This window comes from Bos mutus, chromosome 18 (genome assembly GCF_027580195.1).
Source record: "Bos mutus isolate GX-2022 chromosome 18, NWIPB_WYAK_1.1, whole genome shotgun sequence".
NCBI classification, from domain to species: Eukaryota; Metazoa; Chordata; class Mammalia; order Artiodactyla; family Bovidae; genus Bos; species Bos mutus.
The window spans coordinates 1,209,334-1,233,597 of NC_091634.1; the positions used below are offsets into that span (position 1 = coordinate 1,209,334).

Below are 24,264 nucleotides of genomic sequence, written 5' to 3' on the forward strand. Positions count from 1 at the left end.
ACCCTGCTTGTTTAACTTATATGCAGACTACATCATGAGAAACGCTGGGTTGGAAGAAGCACGATCTAGAATCAAAATTGCCGGGAGAAATATCAATAACCTCAGATATGCAGATGATACCACCTTTATGGCAGAAAGTGAAGAGGAACTAAAAAGCCTCTTGATGAAGGTGAAAGAGGAGAGTGAAAAGGCTGGCTTAAAGCTCAACATTCAGAAAACTAAGATCATGGCATCTGGTCCCATCACTTCATGGCAAACAGATGGGGAAACAGTGGAAACAGTGTCAGACTTTATTGTGGGGGGCTCCAAAATCTGCAGATGGTGATTGCAGCCATGAAATTAAAAGACGCTTATTCCTTGGAAGGAAAGTTATGACCAACCTAGATAGCATATTCAAAAGCAGAGACATTACTTTGCCAACAAAGGTCTGTCTAGTCAAGGCTATGGTTTTTCCAGTGGTCATGTATGGATGTGAGAGTTGGACTGTGAAGAAGGCTGAGCGCCGAAGAATTGATGCTTTTCAACTGTGGTGTTGGAGAAGACTCTTGAAAGTCCCTTGGACTGCTAGGAGATCCAACCAGTCCATTCTAAAGGAGATCAGCCCTGGGTGTTCTTTGGAAGGAATGATGCTGAAGCTGAAACTCCAGTTCTTTGCCCGCCGCATGTGAAGAGTTGACTCATTGGAAAAGACTCTGATGCTGGGAGGGATTGGGGGGCAGGAGGAGAAGGGGACGACAGAGAATGAGATGGCTGGATGGCATCACTGACTCTATGGACATGAGTTTGAGTGAACTCCGGGAGTTGGTGATGGACAGGGAGGCCTGGCGTGCTGCAATTCATGGGGTCGCAAAGAGTCAGACACGACTGAGCTACTGAACTGAACTGAACTGAGGACACCACTTATTAGACCCGCACTGTGGATGGATGCCCTGTGTGTGTGAGCGACAGCCTAGTTGTTGTTTGTTCAGTCAATCAGTCGTGTCCAACTCTGTAACCCCATGGACTGCAGCATGCCAGGCTTCCCTGTCCTTCAACATCTTCCAGAGCTTGCTCAAACTCGTCCATTGAGTCGGTGATGCCATCCAACCATCTCATCCTCTGTCGTCCCCACGATACAGCCTGGTATCTTGTGCCTATTTGGTTTGGTAGGTTTGGGGAACATGTGAAATATTGTCTCTGTACCTCTTGTGATTCATCGCCTTTCAGACGCGTGAAACCCCGCCCCAGTACTCAGAGCCTAGGGACACCCCTTCCGGCAATCCTCTGAGGCTGAACTTTGCCAGAGTTGGGCAGATAATTAGCCTGTGCTCTAGAGCTGGGGAGCCACAACTACTGAGCCCAAGTCCTAGAGGGCCCCCTTGCCAGGGCCTGGAACTCCGCAAACTACATTACCCGGAAGGCAGTGCGCCGCCTCCTACAGCACAGAACCAATGAAGGATCAGAAGAGAGGCAGTTTGGTTCTAGAGGACCGCGCCTGGGCGGTCCTTCCGGCGTCAACCGCAAGCGACTTCCTGTGAACTCAGTACACATTTGGTGAAATCGGTTCCCTGGTGGGGATCTTGGGAACCCTGTGCCGCCTTGAGGTATAGCGAGCTGGGTAGGCGCTGGTACAGCTGTCCTGAGGCGGATCTGAGGCTCGGCGTCGGCTCCATTCGGCCAGAATCTGTCTCCGTGCTGGAACAGGAGCCGCCGTGCCCGGGCCCCTCCTTCGCCTACCGACTCGGCTGGAACGGCTGCGTGGATGAGTACGATTGAGGTAAATGCTTTGACCTCTGGACCCCTCGGCCAGCGTTTTGTTTTTTGTATTTTTTTTTTTTTAATACTTTGATTTTGCTATTGCTGCGCTGGCCTTTCTCTAAGGGCGGAGAGTGGGGTCTACTCTCTGTTGTGGTGCTCGGGCTTCTCATTGCGGAGCCGGGACTCTAGGGCTTGGGCTCAATAGTTGTGGCTCCCCGGCTCTAGAGCACAGGCTAATTATTTGTGACACAGAGGGATCTGCAGCATGTGGGATCTTCCCGGATCAGGGATGGAACCCATGCCTCCTGCATGTGGACTCCAATTCTACCGCTGAGCCATTGAGGCAGCCCCCTAGTGGCTCGGACGGTAGAGTTGGCTTGCAGTGCCAGAGACCCAGGTTCAATCGCTAGGTCTGGAAGATCCCTGGGAGAAGGAAGTGCCTGGAAAATCCCATGGACGGGGGAGCCTGGCAGTCTACAGTCCATGGGGTGGCAAAGAGTCGGATACGACTGAGTGACTTCACTTTCAACTCTTCATTTTTTAAAAAATATTTTCTTTTTAGTCATATATTTGGATGCGCCAGGTCTTTGCGGCATGCAGGTTGAGGCATGTGACTGGGATCCTGACCTGGGATCCAACCAGGGACCCCTACATTGGGAGCACAGAGTCCTAGTTACAGGACCACCAGGGAGGTCCCTCAGCCAAGTCTTACCATTCTGTGGGACCTTCGTCCTTAACAGTGTTTTCTTGCAAGTGTCATATATTTCTATTTATTGTTTCCCCAAACGGTTGGTTTACCACATATAGAAATATGAGGTGTGTAGAAAAAATTGCAGAGAACCTCCTGGTAAAGTTGAATAAGCAGCTCTAAAATTAATATTCATTCTCTTCTCAAGCCAAGAAATTCAATATAGGGACTCTCCTGGTGGTCCAGTGGTAAATTGTCCGCCTTGCGATGCAGGGGAGGAGGGTTTGATTCCTTGTCAGGAAATTAGGAGGCTTCCCTGGTGGCTCAGATGGTAAAGAATCTGCAATGTGGAAGGCCCAGGTTTGATTCCTGGGTCTGGAAGATCCCCTGGAGAAGGGCATGGCAACCCACTCCAGTATTCTTACCTTGAGAATCCCATGGACAGAGGAGCCTGGCAGGCTACTGTCTGTGGGGTTACAAAGAGCCCACACGACTGAAGCAACTTGGCACACATACACACAGGGAGCTAAGATCCCACATGCCTCAGAGCAACTAAGCCCATGAGCCACAGCTACTGAGCCCCCATGAGGTAACTCAAGAGTTCCTGAGCCACATGGAAAAGATCCTGAATGATGAAGTGAAGATCCCTAGTGTGGCAGTTAAGACCCGATGCAGCCAATTTAAAAAACAAAAAAGAAATGCAGTATAAATAGGATCCCGGAAGCTGCATAAATGTGGGTGTTCTAAAACAATTATCCCATCCCCCAAAAGTTACAATTTTCTTTCATGGAAGCATTTCCTTGCTTTTCTTGATAAATTTGCCAGCTATGTGGAAATTACTCAAGGACTATGGCTTACCGTCACTCCGTTGTTTTAAAACTCTTTTATGAGTGGAATCACATAAATATAATGTGTTTTCTTCATCTGCACAACTTGGCATGAGTTTATCCATGTTTTCATAGCTATTCATTTATTTTCCTTTTTTGTGCAGTATTCTATAGTATGAACATATGAGGACAGGGTCCTTATAAATTCAGCTGTTGAAGCTTCTTTTGTTTTTGTTTTGTTTTGGCATTTATAAACATTGCTACTGTAGATATACCTGCCATGTCTTCTGGGATATACCCAGCACACATTTGTGTAGCGTATATGTTAAAATTGTTATTTTATCTAAATGAATGTTTCCACTTTTTAGTCTTGTTTTATTCCTTGTTACTAATTTTTTTTAATTCCTTGTCACTAATTTTAACTTAGTTCTTTGAATGGCTTGATTACACTTAATCTACCTGTAGTTAATTTTGCTACACACTTATGCATTTTTACGTTACACACCCATGTAAAGAGTTTTTGCTTTTTCAGTCATTGTACTCTTCCAATATTTATTGTTTATAAGTTATTTAAATCTACTCCAGTACTATTGCCTGGAAAATGCCATGGACAGAGGAGCCTGGTAGGCTACAGTCCATGGGGTCGCAAAGAGTCCGACACGACTGAGCGACTTCACTTTTCACTTTCACTTTAAGTCTTTACTCGGGTGATATCAGAAGAGAAAATATGAAGATATCTTGTTAAAATATTTGTTATAAGGGGGACAAAGTGAATCATTTTAAGGGTAATAAGTTATAAGGCTTTGAATCCATATCAAGATGTTTTAGAATCCAAGAAGATTTACAAATGATCTCTCTGAACATTGGTGGGAAAAAACCCGTATGGATTTATCAAAGAATATGAATAAAAAGTACATGTTCTTCAATTCTGTTGTATAATGTAATAATAACTTCAAATCAGAGTTTAATATATGAATTATGTAAGCTGAAATTTTATATCCAACAATTTTTAACATAACTGTTGGGGGAATGTGTAGTTTTCTCGGTTCTGTCTTGCCACAGCAAAAATTTGAAGCAATGGATGGATCAGCGTTACAGGTTGGGGTTACAGATCCGTTTTATTTGGCAAGCAAAGAAAAATAATCCTCAAGGCTTGAGAGCAGGCCGACCCAAAAAACACGAAGAGAATAGAAGCCAGCTGTTCAATTTTGGCTCCTTTTTTATACGTTTTTTCTCCTCTCCCTGAGCCTGCCCTATGTAAATTGGGCTAGCCAGGAGGGCTGTTTGCTTTGCCTGAGGTTCTCACTCCCGTCCTCAGACCTTCCTTAGTTCTATTTTCAAAGGCTTTTCCCTTCTTTGTCTTTTAGCCACTACCGTTCTGGACTCCTTTTTCCTATTCTAACTACCTATCATAACCAATGGCACCCCACTCCAGTACTCCTGCCTGGAAAATCCCATGGACGCAGGAGCCTGGTGGGCTGCAGTCCATGGGGCCGCTAAGAGCCGGACACAACTGAGCGACTTCACTTTCACTTTTCACTTTCATGCATTGGAGAAGGAAATGGCAACCCACTCCAGTGTTCTTGCCTGGAGAATCCCAGGGACAAGGGAGCCTGGTGGGCCGCCGTCTATGGGGTCTCACAGAGTCGGACACGACTGAAGCGACTTAGCAGCAGCAGCAGCAACATAACCAAAGTAAACTTTGAAAGGGAAGTAAGAACTCCTGGTCACTTGTTGTGGCCAACTACAAGTGGGAAGAAGAGGAAAATGTATTATTGACAAGGGAGAAGCAAGAAAATCAAATGGAGGTGTCAGACCTGGACATACAGGAAGACTTAATTTTGATATTTGTAGCCTCGGGTATAATAATGTAATATGACCTGCCACAACCATTTCCTCACCAGCATGATTGCTTTCGTTTTGTCTCATTGAACTTCAGTCACACTATCCTCATACATGGTACTCAAACACACTGCACATGACTGATAGACTTTTCACTTGTTTCTTCCCCTTCTGGAAAGCCTTTTCTCTAGACATCCATATTACTTTATGGAAGAACTCCATAATATTTTCTGTCATCTTTTGCATGCTTTGTTTTATCCTTAAGTATTTCTCTTTGCCTTAAATATAAAATGTTTTATTCATGGATATTCTTTTTTGACTATGTTGCTGATGGAAATTAAAGTTACATGGCCCTGCTCTTCTCACAGGTTTCACATTCAGCAGAACCTTTTATGGACTCTCCACTGATGAGTGGCAGGTGTTCTGGAATGTTACGCTGCTACTCTTCCTGGACCTGGTGTCTGGAGATCCTAGAGAAACCCTAAGTCCAGATTTCCAAGTCCAGGCCAGAGGTTATATGGAGGGATTCCCTTTTTGGCAGCCAGTGGACTGAGATGTGGAAAGTTGTCCTAGGTACAGGGGTAATCCGTGCAAATGCTTGAGCCTGTGATGGGGCGGGAGTGCTTTAGGACGTGTGGGTCTTCGTTAATGTCTGGTAAGAACAGAGAGCAAGAGGGCCAGAGTCGGGCCTAGACTGCTAGCCTGAGAAGGTGAGTTTCTGTTCTGAGAATGATGGCAGATGTGGAATTTTTGGTACAGAGGGGAAAAGTAATGTGACTTAGGTTTAAAAGGCTGCCCCTGGCTGCAGAGGACTCAATAGACTGGGGAAGAGGAAGACAGGCAGATAGCAAGGAGGCTATTGTAATCATCCTGATGAGCAGTAGTTGTGCCTAGACCAGAGTGATAGATATGGAAGTAGGAGAAATATTTGGCTCCTGAATTTGTTTTTAAAGTTTTAACAGTAGACTAGATTTTATAATGTGGAGTGAGTCACAGATGACTCCAAAGGTTTTTTTCCCTTTACATTTGGAAGGGTGGTAGTGTTATCAGCTGAGATGGGGAAGTCAGCAAGCAGAATCCCTTTCTGTGAGACTGTTAGGAATTGGGTCTTGTGTTGAGTCTCAGATGTTCCAGTGACTCCTGAGTATAGGAGACCAGTGGATGGCTGAACTTGCAGATCTAGAGTGCTGGGGAGTCTTCAGGATGCCATTAGGGGACAAGGGAAGGTGGGGGGCTTTTACAAAGGTCATCAGCAGGAAGATAAGGGGCTGGAAAGTCCAGCATGTGGTCCAGGTATTTATGAGATAGTGCTTATGAAATTGATGCAGAGGAAAAGCAAAAAAGGAGACGAAGTGATGCCAAAGTCAGGCTGCTGCTTATTGACCCTCCTGTGTACTCACTAGGTTTTTGTGGTGGAATTTGGGGACTTTATGATAGAATGTCAGATGAGTTTACCCACGATCTGCCAGCTGGGTGTGGATTTTGAATGATTATTATGTGAACAAAGATTGTAACTTTTGAAGAGACATAATGTACAGTATGGAAGTGGAAACTGACCAGGGATATTTAGATCTGAATGTTGTGACTGAGGATAAAGTCAAGAACAAGGTTTAGTGGGGAATCCTTCAGAACAGGGCTAGGGAGCTGCCGGTGGAAAGTGGGTGAACAGTGGGGTTGTGTTGTATTTGTCAGGCACTTTCTGAATGTTCAGGAGATGAGGGGAAGCTGGAGACATGCCACTTTTGTGAACCAGGTGGCGGTGATCAGGGTCAGATATATAGTCCACTGAGTGATAGGCTTGTGGGGAAGGTGTGTGAACTAACTTCCTGAGGTACTAGGAGTCTGAGAGAAAGGTAGGCCTAAGTTTCTGTGTGTCTGGGAGACATGATCCTGGGAACTGTGGTTGTTGTTTTACAAGAAAGGGAAGGGGCCCTGCATGCCAGGCCCACCACACAGATAGCCTCTGTCTATCCACCTGCCTGTAGTCACTGAGAACTGTACCTAGTATGCGAGGAAGGATGAAGTGTTTTGGGTACCACTGCCCTCTATGTTAGGAAATGGGAGGATGATGATGCCAGAGTTAGGGTGGGCTGAGGTTGGTTGATTATGGGGTCCTAGGGAGAGAAGCTGCTTATGCACACATCTCTTCCCATCATCACAGGGCCCTGTGACCTCTGAGGACATGGCTGTGTACTTTTCCCAGGAGGAATGGAGGCTCCTTGATGAGGCCTAGAGATGCCTGTACCATGATATCATGCTGGAGACCTTTGTACTGGTTGCATCCTTGGGTAAGGCCCTCACCCTTGTCCCAGCATCCTGGGCAGGTATCTGACTTTCCCCTTTTTTCCAAGCTCAAATCTGTTCTCTTCATAGCTGGACCATGGTTGCCTGTCTGGTACTGCTTCCCTGTCCTCTGTTTTGCAGGTACTAAGGCTGAGTGAGTGTGTGTCCCACCTCCTTTCACAGGTAGTCGCAATACCAGTGGCTCTGAAGTTTTCTCAGTGAAGATTGTCTAAGTCAAAAGACTTGGGATAAATTCACTGGATTCTCAGCCACTCACTGCCAGTTTGACTCAGTTGACCCCTGCATCTCTGTGCTCCAGGTTCTGCCTTGATCCAACTCCATTTCCTGGAGCCTGACTGACCAGGAATTATTGGAACCAATGTGGGACTATCTGTGGGGTCCACTTGGCTGTTGCTGCCAGACTGTCCTGTGGAGACGTCCATTATTGCACAGCACTGGTTTTCTAACCTGTCTGAGCTCCCTTGTCCTCAAAATAGTCCCATGGTTTTATTCCTTCTGTGTCAGACACATATGTGTGATGGGGCTGCCCATTCTACCAAAATCTATGTGAAATTCCTCCTCATATCTCTAGTTTCAGGTTGTTGGCATGGAATAAAGGTCAAGTAGAGAACTTCAGAGAAGCATGTTTCTGTAGAAGTGCCACAGAGAAATACCTCAAAGATAGACCTCTCCACCCAGCCTCTCCCTGGGACATGTGTAGCCTGAATGTAGAAGGTGGTGTGTGTGTAGCTGAGGACATGGGAATAAACCCCGGCCAGACCCTGTGTGGAGCAGGTTTGAAATTTCAGCAGAACAGTGGAGATAAACTCTTTAGAAGAGGTGTGGGTAAGGCCTTTATGAAGAGATGCACAGTCCATGCCCTGGGGAAGGCTTTTATGTGCTGTGAGGCTAGGAAGGATTTCCCGGGTATCTCTCGCTATTTCCAGCAGTAGATTGTTTTTTTTTTCATCTTTTATTTTATTTTATTTTTAAACTTCACAACATTGCATCAGTTTTGCCAAACATCGAAATGAATCTGCCACAGGTATACCTGTGTTCCCCATCCCGAACCCTCCTCCCTCCTCCCTCCCCATACCTCCCCCTGGGTCGTCCCAGTGCACCAGCCCCAAGCATGCAGCACCGTGCTAGATTAAATTGCAAAAGGGCACTGAGTTTTTGGAACTTTCTCATAATGGACAAAGGCAGCGTAAATGCCACGAATGTGGGAAAACCTCCCAAAAGTCCAAGCTTGCTCAGCACCAGAGAGTCCACACTGGAGAGAGGCCTTATGAATATGCTGAATGTGGGAAAGCCTTCAGCTATGAATATATATTTGTTTGGCACTGGAATGTCCACACTAGAGAAAGGCCCTATGGGTGCAGTGAACGTGGGAAAGCTTTTAGTGACAAACATGTACTTGTATGGCACCAGTGAATTCACTGGAGAAAGGCCTTACAAGTGCAGTGAATGTGGGAAATCCTTCTGTTGCAAATACAGACTTACTCAGCATCAGAGAGTCCATGTCCATACTGGTGAGAGGACTTACGAGTGCTGCAAATGTGGGAAAACCTTTACCTGTAAACCCATACTTTTTAAGCACCAGGGAATCCACACTGGAGAAAGGCCTTACAAGTGCAGTGAATGTGGGAAAGTCTTTAGATGTAATCCCAGCTTTGTTATATAGAAGAATTCATACAGGAGAAAGGCCTTATGAAGGTAGGGAGTGTGGAAAGCTATTTAGCCAAAGCTCCCAGCTTGTTGTACACCAGAGAACTCACACTGGAGCCAAGCCATATGATTGTAGTGAATGTGGGAAAAGCTTCACCCCTAAAAGCAAACTTGTTCAGCACCAGAGAGTTCACACTGGAGAGAAGCCTTATGAATGCAGTGAATGTGGAAAAGTCTTTAGGTTCATATCCAGCCTCAGTAAACATAGAAGAGTTCACACTGGAGAAAGGCCTTACAAGTGTAGTGAATGTGGAAAGTTCTTTAAGCGAAGCTCCCACCTTAAAGTGCACTACAAAATTCATACTTGAGCAAAGACGTATTACGAGTGCAGTGAATGTAGGAAATGTTTTAGCCAAAGCTCTACTCTCATTACGCATCTGAGTTCACACCAGAGAAAAACCACACAAGTGCACTAAATGTGGAGAAGTCTTTAGCCAAAGCACCCAACTTAATTAACACCAAAAAGTTCACACCACAGAAGTGCAGCACCAGCACAGCAAGTGGGGGAATATTTTTTGTCAAATGTGTGCTCTAACTCAGCGCCAGAACCTAACAGCCCATAGAGTAGTGTAGTGAATGTAAAAAAGCTTTGAGCCGAAGGTCTAACCTTGTTTGTCATCAGAACACTCATACTGGAGAAAGGCCTTCAAATGAGATGAGGAGAGAAGAGAATGAGCTGTTGCCTTAGTTAATACATCTTGCTGAACTGGCTCTGTGAGGGACTTCTCAACTGTAAGTTGAATGTCACCTGTGTGCACGGCCCTAATGTGGAGATGGTCTGTGGGTACCCAGTTCCTAGGAAACTTTGAGGAGCTAGGCTGTGACCTCCCAGGGCCCTTGACAGACCTCGTGTCATTGTGACTTTCTTACCTCTACCAAGTGGCAGATCCTCATACTGGGCATTTACCAAGTGGCAGATCCACATACAGTAAGATCAGTGTAGATAGACCTTTGTGCTCTCCTGTACCCTAGAGGGAAGCATAAGTGGCCTGAGGACTTGGGTGGTGTCATGCTCTTAGGTCCTGTCAACTGCATAGGACACAACCTAAGCAGCTTTGCCAGTCTGGGTTCTGCTGGAAGCTCATAGAGGTTTACATTATTTGGTGGTATTGGATCATTTTATGCCTAGGATGGATTTTCTAGCTCCAAGTCACCCTTTGGGGAACTGCCTCATTTTGCACTACTTTGTGTAAAAATAAAGACTATTGCTTAACACAACATGCGTCTTTGGTTTTGTTCACTTTGAGACTGCTGTTAAGAACCACATTGGACTATCAGGATGAAGAGGAACAAGTTTTGTGGGTGTTCCAAACTTTGTGTACTTCAGTGGGAATGATAATGGCAGAGAACAGTATTCAGTCTAATTTGATCTAATTTTCCAAGGTCTCCTGGGGTAGACTGCAGGGTTCTGTGGGACTAATGTGACCAGATGTCAGAATTTTGGGTAGGTGTTCAGGTCACCCTGAGATGAGGATAGTTGTGAGCAGCACCAGTGTTTTGTTTTGTTTTGTTTTTGGAGCTGCATAAGTTGTCTTTTCACATGAGATGTCACATCATGCCCCCAGTATTGTTTAAGGGAAGAAGGTCCCTAGGCCCAGCCATAGCAGAGCCACATGCCACAATGTCCACAACTTGGGGCTGGTGTTGCTCAGTGTTAACTTACAGACACTGGGTGGGAATCATACTTGTTGCAGAAACAGGCATAGAGTTAATAGGAACTGAGAGACTAGCAAACAAGAAGGGACACACCTTTTCTAAAGCTGCATCCACATATGTTCCCATGGCTGTTTACGATAAAGTTTTTGCCAAAATTCTCAGATGTTACAGAACTGGTTTTGGCGTCATATAGCATCTGCAGATTGTTTATCTAAGGCCATTACCGCACAGTGAAGACAGTGGGGAATAAGAGCAGAAATCCTGAAGTCCAGGCATGTGATTTTCAGGACCCAGACAGAGTTCCTGGATAACTTTGATTGCTCACCAGTCTTCATTGCTACTCTGACAGAATCCCTCCCATAAGACCAAGAGAGAGAATGGATTTGAGGTGTGATTGCCAGAGTTCTCCTTTTCCAAAAAGATACTGATTTTTATGTGAAGTCAATTTTTATACAGATTTAATTGAGCTTATGTATAGTTGGTCTGCACTGAATAGAACATCCCTAAATTGTCCAACTTGATAAGTTTCAACCACGCATGGAACCATCATCATAACAAACATCCATCACTACCTGTAGAGCCCCTATGTGTGTACTGAATGTGACAAAGCTTTGAGCCAAAGGTCTAACCTCATTTGTCACCAGTATGCTCATACTAGAGAAAGGCCTTCAAATGAGATGAGAAGAGAAACAAATGAGCTATCTCCTTAGTTAATACATCTTACTGAACTGGCTCTGTAAAGGACTCCTCAACTGTAAGTTGAATGCCATCTGTGTGCCCACCCCTAGTGTGGAGATGGCCTGTGGGTACATCTCCAATTCAGTAACTCAGTGTTTTCCAGAACTTTAATATCATTGGAGTCTTTAATGTTTACTTTTTTATTTGTCATTTTCTTTCTACATGCATAGTTACTTTAAGAATCATCCAAGTTGCCAATGTGAATAATTTTTTTCTGATAAATATATTATTTGGGTAGACCATCGTTTAACTGTTTATCCATTCATCTGTTAAAGGATGGGGTTTTGTGGTTTGTTTCCAGTTTGCCTGCCACAAGTAAGCAAACAAGTAAATAAAATCCTTTATATGGACACTTGGTTTCATGTTCTAAAATGAATGACTACCCATTTGCATTCCCATTGACAGTGTTCAATTCCCCGTTATTCCTCACCAGTAGTGGTTGGTATGGTTAGTATTTTAAATATTACCTGTTTTAAAAGTATGGAGACTATTATCTGATTGCATTTCCCTACTAATTCATGATGTTGGACTTTTTTTTTTCATTTGCCAGATAATCTGAGAAGACAATAAGTGTGTTGGAACTTCAGTTTTCTTCACTGAATGACTTGGCTAGGTTCTCAGAACATTATTCGCCACTTTATACTCCTAATAATTAACATACTTGACATACATAAAAATATTTACTCATTTTTACATAGGACATTTAGCCCCACCCTGCCTCATTTAACTTTTAAATAATTCAAAGTGTATTTCCAGACTTTGACACTTTTTCGTAATTTTCATAATTTAATCAAATACAGGAATCTCCTGCTTTCCAAAGTTCAGATTACATCACTTGTGTTTTATAAAAGACACATTAGTACATGTTTTTATGAAATCCAAAGAAACTTCTGAAGTATTTTAATCACTTTTATGAAAAAAGCCATAACACCATATTAATGGCTGTTCATTGGGAAAACCGAAGTGGTGTATCAGAATTTTGAGAAAGAAGGGAATATTTCTGCTTTATGACATCTCAGTTTATGAAACATTTCCTAGGAAAGCTGTTCATTGGGATAGCAGGAGCAATCTGTAATTAAGCTCAAGTCACTAAACCATATTCATTTTCTATGGCTACTATAATGAATAACCACAAAGTTGATGGTTTCAGACGAAACATTATGAATTATTTTACTCTTCTGGACGTCAGAAGTCTAAATCACTTTCACAGGGATAAAGTCAAAGTGTGACTAGGGGCTTGGTCTCTCTGGAGGCTCTAGGAATGAATTGTTGTCCTTGCCTTTTCCAAAGTCTAGAGCTGCATTCCTTGTGTTTGACGGCTGAAGACCACTTCCTTCCAAGACCAGCAGTGCAGCATTTCAGTCATCAAATCGCCTTCCTCTACCTGTCTTTTATGAGGAGACCTTGAAGTACATCTCCAGACAAACATACTTTTGGGGTAATCTCCTCTCCAAATCCCTAATCGAGTTGGCAAAGTCTCTTACCATATAAGGTAACATGAGTTCCAAAGATGACCCAGTTGTCTTCGGGGAATATTCATCAGCCTGCCGCTTTGAGTCTAAGTCCTTCAAAATGTGTTTGTTTTCAGGTATATTCATTGCAATCATAATGCAAAATATTACTTGTAGGTGTGTATCATAAATGTCTTTGACCTCTAAGTGTGTATGACCTCATAATTTTTCCAAAATGTTGACGTCACTAAGTCCTGTACCTGTACCACATTCTCAATTTCAAGTTCTTAAAATTTTAGAATGCTACGCGTGCTGACACCTCCTTTTTCTGTCTTTGAGAAGAGTGGTTCCACGGATATCTGGGTGCGTCCCCTTTAAGAAGCGTGAACCCCGCCAGTAACTCGGAGCCTTGGAAAATTGCTTCCCAGCCACCCGCCAGAGTCAGGCGGAACTTTCCTGGCAGTCTGGAACACCGAACCTAGCCGTGGCAGACAGCGGAGTTAACTACATTTCCCTGAAAACAAAGCGCAGCCCGTGTGGGTCACTGGGCCAATGAAAACCCAGGGCTGAGCCACTTCCGTTCTGTAAGAAGGCGTCTGGGCGGGTCTTCCGGCCGGTACCGCGGGCGACATTTTTAAACTCCAGCCTGATTTCGTGTGTGGAACTTCAGAATTTGGCCGGCCTGAGGTGAAGGAAGGCAGGAAGGCGCTGTGCCCGCTGCTCTCAGGGGGGTCTGAGGCTCTGCGCGGCGCCATCCGGCCTGACTCTGACTTGGGACAGAGACAGGCGCCGCGGTGCCCAGGCCCCACCTTCGCCCTCAGGCTCAGCTGTGACGGCCGAGCTGACAGATCCGCTTCAGGTAAACGCTGCGCCCTCCGAGCTCTCAGCCAACTCTTCTCATTCTGCGGTATTTTTGTACTTACCTGTGTTCTCTTTCAAGTATCCTGTGTATGTTTTCATTTCTTAACCAAAACCTAGGTTTTTCTAATTTTGAAATATGACCTGCTTGGGAGAAAATAAATGCTTCTGACCTACGTGCAGTTGAAAAACCAGCTGTTATTAATAGCCGTTCAATGCTCAAATCAAGAAATGAGATACAAGTAGGACCCAAAAGCCGCCTGTGGAGGTCCTTCCAAAACTATTGTCCCGTCTCCCAAATGTTAAGATGTTGTGTTTTGTTTCAAGTGAGCGGGTTTTTTTGTTGTTGTTTGTTTGTTGCTTTCTTGATTGTTTTGCTTCTTACACGTCGCTAGTGGTAGAACCTGCCTGCCAGTGCAGCAGACATAAGTGACGTGGGTTCCATCTCTGGGTCAGGAAGATCCCCTGGAGGAGGAAGTGGCAACCCACTCCAGTATTCTTGCCTGGAGAATCCCATGGACAGAGGAGCCTGGCGGGCTACAGTCCGTAAGGTCGCAAAGAGTCGGACACGACTGAAGCGACTTAGCGCACACACATAGTTTTGCCAACTGTGTGGAGAATATTCGAGGACCGTAGTTGCCCTTTGCTCAGTTGTTTTAAAACTTTTACAACTGAAATAAAAAAAGTATTGTGTTTCTGTTTTTGTTTTCTTTTGGAGAAGATGGTGTGACTTCACCCATTTTTTCGTGTCTATCCGCTAATTTTCTTTACTTTTGCAGTATTATATAGTGAGTGTATAGTCTATGGGGCTTCTGAGGTGGCGCTAGTTGTAAAGAATCCACCTGCCAGTTCAGAAGACACAAGAGAAGTGGGTTCGATCCCTGGATATGGAAGGTCCCCTGGTACCCTATTCCAGTATTCTTGCCTGGAGAATCCCGTGGATAGAGGAGCCTGGTGGGTAACAGTCCATGGTGTCACAAAAAATCAGACAGGACTGAGTGACTGAGCACATACATTATATGAGTAAGATGTCTTTATAAAATCAGCTGTTGAAGGCTTTTTTGGTCAGCTTTCTTTATTTATAACCATTGCTATTCCAGCCATAACTTCTTTGCCTTCTGTTGTGTGTTAAGGACATATCTGTCTAGCATATATGTTAAAATTATTATTGTATTTAAATGAATATTTCCACCTTTTGATCTTATTTTGCTCCATCTTACTAATGTTAACTTAGTTCTTTGAATGAGATGATTATACTTATTTTTAATGGATCCCGTAGTTGTATTTTCAGACTCTCTTTTTGCATTATGCCTACTTAACAGTTCTGCAGTATACAGCCATTTAAGAATTTTTCTTCTCTTTCAGTGATTGTACTCTGCTAATATTTATTTCACCGTTACGTGATGCTCCTCTGGTAGTTTCGGAAGAAAATGATTATTTTGTAAAACACTTGTTTTAAAAGGAGGATTAAATGAATCATTGTAAAAATAAAAACTTATAATGCTGGGAATCCTTACCAAGATACTTAGAACCCAAGAAGGTATTTTCATGTTTATTTAAAGAGGATTGAACAGAGATCAGTTCATATAGGTTCTTTCCTTTGTCTTAAGTTTAAAGAGTCATCAGTGATGTCCAGTTATCTCAAACTGTTGGAAGCCACACACATTTACTCTGATTCTAGCAATAATCCCTTTCTCACAGATTAATTTTCTGGGGCCATTTTCTTCTTGTAATTCTCTCTCTCTCTCTCTCTCTCTTTTGTGTGTGTGTGTGTGTGTGTGTGTGTGTGGTTGCACTGCTTGGCTTGTGGAATCTAGGTTCCCCAACCAGGTATAGAACCCAGGTCCACTGCAGTGAAAGTAGCACATTCTAACCACTGGGCAGCCAGAGAATTCTGAGATCCATTTTCAAAGCGAAGTCAGTGGTGTTTCCATTCTCTACAACAGGAGAAAAAAGCTTGTAGGAAGTTAATCTGTTTGAACATTTATGGGGGAAAAAAACTGGATATATTAAAGAATATGGTTCACGTATAAGTTTTTTAAAAAACAATCTTTAAGATAACCAAAGTAAAATTAGAAAAGGAGTATAGGAACTCCTGTCCAAATGTGGGGTCCAGCTACAAGCTATGAGAGGAAAAGGTTATTATTGGAAGGGAGAAATGGAAGACTGGAATCAAATGGCAATGCCGGAAGGAGCCCTGCTTAATTCTTATATGCACGGCTGGGGCTACAGTAGCTCTATATGACCTGCCACAAGCATCTCCTGTCTAACCAGGTAGCTTACTCTTTGGATCATTGGGCTCCAGTCGTACTAGCCTCATGGAGCTACTCAGACACATCAGACATGAATCTAATAGAAAGGCTTTGCACTTATTAGTCCCACTTCTAGAAAACCTTTTCTGAAGTCAGACGTATGACCTTATGGCACAACTCCATAACATTTTCTGCCCTCTTTATGATTTAGTTTTCTATTGAGTAATTTGTCTTCACCTGAAATATTGAACAGTTATCTCATTAATCTTTCTTGTCTTTGTTGCTGATGGGAATTAAAGTTACATGGCACTACTCTTCCCACAGGTTCCATGTTCAACAGAACAACTGATGGACTCTTCACTGGTGAGTATTGGTGTTCTGAAAGATTTTTCTGCTGCTTTTCGTGAACTTGGTGTCTGGACACCCTAGAGAAACCCTGAGTGCAGAATTCCAAGTCCAGGCCAGAGGGTATATGGAAAGATTCCAAATTTGGCAACCAGGGGACTGAAATGTGCAAGATTGTATGTGTAGGGGTTACTATGTCCAAATGCTCGAGGATGCAATTGAGATGAGTGTATTTTAGGACTGTTGGGTCTCTGTTTATGCAGTAGGAACAGAGAACAAGGGAACCAGGGTCAGGGCTAGACTGGTAGCCTGATAAGATGAGTTTCTGTTCTGAGACTGATGGCAGAAATGGGATTTTTGTAATAGAAATGAAAAGTGATATTACTTAAGTTTCAAGAGGCTGCCTCTGGGTGCAGAGTGCACAACAGCCTGGTGGAGAGGAAGACAAAGAAACATAGAAGCTGTCTTAATTTTCCAGATGTACATGGCTCTAGCTGCACCAAAGTGGTGTATGTGGAGATATGAAAACTACTTGGTTTCTACTTTTTCTAAGTAAAGGCTGATCAGATTTTTCCAATGTGGAGGAATCACATGCTTCCAAAGTTTTTTCCATTTGCATCTGGAAAGGTGGAAGTGCCATCAACTGATTTGGGGAAGTCTGGTAAGAGGACTTTTCAGTGAGAATATTAGGAATTGAGTTTTGGCCCTGTTAAGCCTCAGATGTTGCAGTGGCTCCCAAGTGTAGGAGACAAGTGGATGGCTGAACATGTAGATCTAGAGTAATGGGGAGGCTTTCGGATGCCATTAGGGGACAGAGGAGACACAGACAGACAAAGAAGTGGAGTTGTCATCAGCAAGAAGGTAAGGGGAAGGGGAAGGCCAGTTGGTAAGTCAGCTTTCTGTGGGGAAAAGCTATGGTACTGATGTGGAAGAAAAGCAGAAATGAGATAAATTGATAGCAAAGTCATGCTGGTGCTAATTTATTCTCCTCTGACTCACTAGGCTTTTGTGGTAGAACTTGGGAAGCTTGTGACAGAATGTCACAGTTTCTTTAGGCTGTGTTAAGTGGGTGTGGATTTTGAATGGGTGTTATATGAGCAAAGATGGTAACTGTTAAAGAGACATAGTGCAGTATGGAAGTGGAATCTGACCAGAGGTATTTAGATTTTGTCTGTTGTGACTGAGATAAAGTCAGGATCAAGGCCTGGTGGGAAAGCCAACTTGGTGGTCCATGTGGTGAAGATGGGGGTCAGATGTCTGAGAATGTCCACTGAGTGATAATGATATGCATGTAGGGAAGGTGTGTGAACTAATTGACTGAGGGCTCTGTAGTAGGACTTTGAGAAGGGTGGGTTCAAGTTGTTGGTGTCTGGAGTGGATCATCTGGGGACTGTCAGACTGTTGTCTTGCAGGAGAGGAAAGGGGCTCTGCATGCCAGGCCCACAGCCAGAGTTTTGGGTACCACTGCCCTCTAAATTAGGGAGCCAGGGAGGATGATGACACCAGAGTGAATGTGGATTAGGGTTGGGGGTGTTCTTAGGGTCCTAGGGAAAGAGGCTGCTCATGCACACATCTGTTCCCATCATCATAGAGCCCTGTGACCTTTGAGGATGTGGCTGTTTACTTTTCCCAAGAGGAATGGAGGCTCCTTGGTGAGGCCCAGAAATTCCTGTACCGCGATGTCATGCTGGAGACCTTTGCACTGGTTGTGTCCTTGGGTAAGGCCCTCACCCCTATGCCAGCATCCTGGACAGGTCTCTGCCTTTCCCCTTTTCTCTAAGAGCAAGTCTGTTCTGTTCACAGCTAGACAGTGGGCACCTCTCTATTACTTCTTCCCTGTCCTCTGTGTTGTGGGTACCAAGCCTGAGTGAGTGTGTGTTCCACCTCCTTTCACAGGTGGCCCCAATGCCAGCGGCTGAAGTTTTCTCAGCAAAAATTTTCTGGATCATAAGCCTTGGAGTTAGCTTAGTGATTTCCATTCATTTCAGCTTCTCCCTGTCAAGTTGACTCTGTAGACCCCTGTACCTTTGTGCAGCTTCTGCCTCCTTCCTGCTGACATTTCTTTGGGCCTCACTGTTTCAGGAATTGTTGGGACCCAGCATGGTCACCATTTATGGGGTGCATATAGCTATGAGATTCAAAGATTATTTTTATCATTATTTTTTTCTTGAATTCTTTTGAGATTGGTTGTTTTCCCATGGGAAACTGTCTTGTTCTTTTCTTAGAATGTGGATCTTCTAAGTCCCATGTTGTTGTCCAGTTGAAGCTGGGAGGAGAACCTTGGGTATAGGAGAGAGTGGACATGATTCCAAGCACAGGAAGCAGGGCTCAAAATGGGTCTGGTCCTGATGATTGGCATCACAGGGAGCAGTGACGTTGTGGCTGGATTCAGTCAAATTTTGAATATGTCCTGGCCCCAACACTGTTTGTGGTCTAAGACCAGTGACTTGTTATCTCATTTCTGTTTCTTCTCCATTCTTGACACATTCCCCCTGTGATTTCTACCCTGGCTTCCAACCCAGGATTATCCCTCACCTCTCTGGCTTCCACTCCTCATTGTTCCTCAACATCCTCACTCTAATGCTTTCCACTGTTTGCCTATGCTTACTGTGTCATAAAACCTGCACCTCTCCTTAAAATAGTCCTGAACACCAGCTACTCAGTGACACAATATCCTGGGCCTTGACATAGCTTTCCACACAGCACACATGTGTCACCAGCAGCCAAGGCCCTGGTGAAAACCATTCCTGTAGGAGTGCATTATGGACCCCTGGCTCCTCCATTTAATATCCACCCTCTTGTGTCTTTTGCCTGGTGAGTCCTTCCTGTTCTGTGATGTGTAGAAGCCCAGTTCTACAGATTGGGGCTTTTCCTTACCTGCCCACAGCTCCTTGTCCTGAACTAGTCCCATGGATTTATTCTTTCTATGTCAGACACATATGGTGCAAAACATCTGCCTTTTTAAAAACCTTTTCCTACATTAAGTTCACCCGCATTTTTCTGATTTCAGGGTGTTGTCATACAGCAGAGGATGAACAGACACCTTCTGAGCAGAATGTTTCTGTAGAAGTGCCACAGAGAAATACCAAAAAGACAGACCTGTCCAGCCAGAAGGTCTGTCCCTGGGACATGGGTAACCTGGCCTTAGAAGGTGGTTTGCGTGGACCCGAGGTCCTGCGAACAAACCCTGGCCAGACACTGTGTGGGACAGATGTGAAATCCCACCAGCACGGTGGAGAGAAGCTCATGAGAAGAGATTTGGGTAAGGCCTTAATGAGGAACTGCACAGTCCATGCATTGGAGAAGGCTTTTAAGTGCCAGGAGGCGAGGAAGGATTCCCCTGGTACCTCTGACCATGCCCAGCACCAGGTTAAACCGCAAATGATGGAGTTTGTAGCAGAGTCTCACAATGGAGAAAAGCGCTTCAAGTGCGATGACTGTGGGAAACTCTTCTACCGGAAGTCCAGGCTTGCTCAGCACCATCGAGTCCACACCGGAGAGAAGCCTTATGAATGCAGCGAATGTGGGAAAGTCTTCAGATGCAGCTCCAGCCTTGCTATACATAGAAGGATTCACACAGGGGAAAGGCCTTATGAGTGTAGAGAATGTGGGAAGTTCTTTAGGCAACACTCCCAGCTTGTTGTGCACCAGAGAATTCACACTGGAGCCAGACCATATGAGTGCAGTGAATGTGGGAAAACATTTAGTACTAAAACCAAACTTGATCAGCACCGGCGAGTCCACACTGGAGAGAGGCCTTATGAATGTGGAGAATGTGGAAGAACCTACACCTGTAAACGCATGCTTATTCAGCACCAGCTGGTCCACACTGGAGAGTGGCCTCATGAGTGCAGTGAATGTGGGAAAGCATTTAGATACATGGCCAGCCTTGTTATGCATAGAAGAATTCACAGTGGGGAAAGGCCTTATGAGTGTAATGAATGTGGGAAGTCCTTTAGGCAAAGAGCCCACCTTCAAGTCCACAATAGAATTCATACTGGAGCAAAGACTTTTGAGTGCAGTGAATGTGGAAAATGTTTTAGCCAAAATTCTATTCTTACTACACACCAGAGAGTTCACACTGGAGAAAGGCCTTATAAGTGCTGTGATTGTGGGAAATGTTTTAGCCAGAAATCTACTCTCATTAAGCACCTGAATTTACACTGGAGAAAAGTCACCTGAGTGTACCAAATGTGGAGAATTTCTTTAGCTATAGCACCTGAACAAGGGGAAAAAAAGCTGAAAAGTTCACACCACAGAAAGACCCCACAAGTGCAACAAATATGGAAATATTTTCTGTCACAGGTCAGCTCTGATTGAGCACCAGACCCAGGAGTGCAGAGAATGTAGGAAAGCTTTCAGCTGAAGGTATAACCACATTGGTCACCAAAAAGTTCATACTGGAGAAAGACCTTCAAACCAAATGAAGAGAGAAGCCAATGAGCTGTCTCCTTAATTAATACATCTTACTTAACAGGCTCTATGAGGGCATCATCAGCCAAAAGCTGAATGCCATCCATGTGCACAGCCCTGGTGTGGAGAGGGCCTGTGGATACTTGGTTCTCTGGAAGCTTTAAGGAGCTAAGATCTACTTCCTAACCTGTGCAGCAGCCTTGCCAGACTTCGTCACTGTGAATTTCTTCCCTCTACCAGATGGCAGATTCCTGTTCTGGTTGTCAGTCCCGCAGTGTGATCAGGGTAGGTAGACCTTTGTGCTCTCCTGTCCCTTAGAGGGAAGCATGTGTAGCCTGAGCACTTGGGTGACGTCATGCTCTTAGATCCTGTCAACTGCCTAGGATATGGCCTAAGCAGCTTTGATCTTGGGCATCCAGTCTGGGTTCTACTGGCAGCTCATAGAGGTTTACTTTGTTTGGTGGTATTGGGTTGTGTCATGTTCAAGATGGATTTTCTAGCTCCAAGTCACCCTTTGGGGAACTGCCTCATTTTGCACTGCTTTGTGTAAAAATAAAGACTATTGTTTAAGACAACATGCATCTTGGGTTTTGTTCACCTTCAGACTGCTGTTAAGAACCAAACTGGACTGTCAAGATGAAGAGTAAAAAAGTTTTATGGGTGTTTCAGACTTCGTATAATACCTCAGTTGGAATATGACAGAGAATAGTGTTCAGTCTAGTTTGGGTCTAATTTGCATTGTCCAAGGGCTCCTGGTATGGACTCCAGGGCTCTGTGGAACTAATGCTGTGACCTGGATGTTAGGATTTTTGATGGGTCCTGAAGGAATTTTTGATGGGTCCCAAGGCCACCTTGAGATGAGGACTGTGAGCAGCAAAGTGATTTTTGGAGCTGTGTGGATTGTTCTCTTTTCACGTGGGATATCACATCATCCCCCTAGTACTGTTCAATGGAAGAAGTTCTCTAGGTCCAGCTGGAACAGAGCCATGTGCCATAATGTGCATAATGTGGCAGGCTGGTGTTGCTGAGTGTTAGGCTACAGACATTGGGGGGGACCATACTTGGTTCAGAAATGGGGGATTAGTAGGAACTGAGAATCTAGCAACAGGAAGGGATACACCTTTTCTAAAAGGGCATTCATAAATGTTCCCATAACTGTGGCTGTTGATGATAAGGTTTTTGCAGAAATTTTCAGAAGTTACAGCTGTGTTTCTCTTCCTCTTGAGCCTGCAGTCAGTGACTGAAGAATGTAAAGGTTTTGGCATCACATAGCATCTGCAAATCTTAAGGCCATTGCTGCACAGTGAAAGCAGTGGGTAAATGAGAGTGAGAGTCCTGTAGTCCAGGCATGTGAGTTTTAGGACCCAGGCAGAGTTCCTAAATAACTCAAGTGTAAGCACCTTTTTATTGTTCAGCAATCTTCATTTCTACTGTGACAGAATTTCTATGAGACCAGGAGAGGTGGTAGATTTGAGGTGTGGTTGCCAGAGTTCTTTTCCAAAATGGAGATTCAGATTTTTATGTGAAGCCAATTTCTATCCCGATCTGGTTGAGATGTACAGTTGCCATGCTCTGAGCATAACTGCAGCTGAATTACCAAACTTACCAGCTTGGTAAGTTTTAACACTTGCAAAGTCACAGAACCATCATCATAGCAAACATCCATCACTACCATATGTCTCCCAGGATCCCAGGCAACTACTATTGACTGATTTTTCTGTCATTAAATTAGTGTTTTCCAGACTTCTAATATCATTGGTTTCTCTGGTGGCTCAGATGGTAAAGAATCCACCTGCAGTTAGGAAGACCTGAGTTTGATCCCTGGGTTGGGAAGATCCCCTGGAGGAGGACAGGGCAATCCACTCCAGTATTCTTGCCTGGAGAATTCCCATTGAGAGAGGATCCTGACGGGCTATAGTCCATGGGGTTGCACAGAGTTGAACAGGACTAAGCACGGCAATATCGTTGAAGTCTAAATGATTACTTTTGTAGTTGTCGTTTTCTTTCTCCATGCGCAGTTATTTTGAGAATCATCTAAGTTGCTAATGTGAATAACTCATTTTTTCCTGATAAATATACTATTTGATATATTTTCATTGTATTTTTTAATCCATTCATCTCTAAAAATGGGGTTTTGTGGGTTGTTTCTAGTTTGCTTGTCACAGATTAGCTTATTGTCATCATACGTAAAATCCTTTATATGAACGTCCAGCTTCATATTCTAAAATAATGACTGTACCCACTTGCATTCCCTTCAATAGTATTCAGTTCCCCTGTATTCCTCACCAGTACTTGGTTGGTATGGTCAGTATTTTAAATATACCTGTTTGAAAAGTGTGGAGATGTATCTCCCTGTGATCTGATTTCATTTCCCTACTGATTCATGATGTTGACCATTTTTGTATTTATTGGCAGGTGTATGTCTTCTTTGACATAATGTCTGTTTTCTTATTAGTGACTGAGAATATGATAAATATGTGGGAACTTGACTTTCTTTCAGTGACTGACTTTGCTGAGTGGCATAAATATTTGTACTGACAACATTATTCACCATGTATAGTCCTCATTATTAACATACTTCTATTACTTTAGGCCTAGACAGTTCATAAAAAAGGCAACTGACCTTTCCTTGTTGTGTTTGCCAATTTCCTGGCACGAGGCTTCCAACTGTGGGCAATTTCATGCTGTGTGTGTGTGGTTGCTACTGAACCAGAGGCGCAGCAAGCTAAACGCTGAGATGCCGAGGTTTGCTGGGGGGAATTTTCTTTCACAAGACAGCCACATGAGGACACAGAAGGACAAGTTTCAGAACCACCAGCTTCTCGGAGGTGAGGTGCTTGTGATATTTAGGGGATAAAGAGCAGCCTGCTCTTAGGTGTGGGGACAAGCAATCAGAGAAAAGGTGAGTTAACTGGCATGTGTATTACATGCTCCGTCACAGATGCATGTTCATAAATAGGCACTTTGCATGATCTGAGCATGAAATTTTAGCCATCTGATGTCAAAAAGTTATTCATCAGACACCTGGGCAGGCCCAGTTTTAGGAGTTGGTGGTTTTGATCATTTGTAGCCTGCTCAAGAAAAGAGTTGATCCAGGTTCCCAGGAACTTGAGATTCCTTTACTATGGTGACCCATATGTCAGAGGTGTCACCTCTAGGGTATGTTAAGGTGTCACCTCTTGTGATAGCACCTTGGCCATGGGAAACTTGTGTACAACTAAAGAAAGAGATGGGAGGTCCCCAGAGCAAGCTTAATCAGTGAAGGCAGTTTACAAGCAGGAGGGTTTTAACATGCTGTTTTCTTTTCTGTAGTTCTGTAATACAAGCCCAAGAATCTGTTGTTTGTCAGCTTCTGTTCACCCTTGGGACATGTTTCAAGGCCACCCGATGTGGACGTGGGAAGACAGGTGCAGTAGCACACCTTTGTACTCTATTTCCATTATCAG

At 44.1% G+C, this 24,264-nt stretch overlaps 2 protein-coding genes across 2 annotated transcripts; both read left to right on the forward strand.

Annotated features, from left to right (window-relative positions):
* The first annotated feature begins 1,513 nt into the window (after window positions 1–1,513).
* LOC138991714 (zinc finger protein 501-like) lies at window positions 1,514–13,249 on the forward strand. Its single transcript, XM_070387066.1, is given in 3 exon segments — window positions 1,514–1,756; window positions 7,256–9,054; window positions 9,056–13,249. Coding segments are annotated over 2 exon segments (1,005 nt in total). The 5' UTR covers window positions 1,514–1,756; window positions 7,256–8,407; the 3' UTR covers window positions 9,414–13,249.
* A 398-nt stretch (window positions 13,250–13,647) lies between these two features.
* Window positions 13,648–22,723, forward strand: LOC102275305 (zinc finger protein 547-like). The gene is made up of 4 exons (XM_005911040.3): window positions 13,648–13,809; window positions 16,385–16,423; window positions 17,997–18,123; window positions 19,416–22,723. The coding sequence occupies exons 2-4, from the start codon at window positions 16,409–16,411 to the stop codon at window positions 20,585–20,587; spliced, it is 1,314 nt and encodes a 437-aa protein (XP_005911102.2). The 5' UTR covers window positions 13,648–13,809; window positions 16,385–16,408; the 3' UTR covers window positions 20,588–22,723.
* The last annotated feature ends 1,541 nt before the right edge of the window (window positions 22,724–24,264 follow it).

Bases quoted from the DNA above. Each gene is read 5' to 3' on its own strand.
- LOC102275305 (XM_005911040.3), top strand. The intron at 18,124-19,415 runs GTAAGGCCCTCA...TTCTGATTTCAG, and splicing joins TGCACTGGTTGTGTCCTTGG to GGTGTTGTCATACAGCAGAG.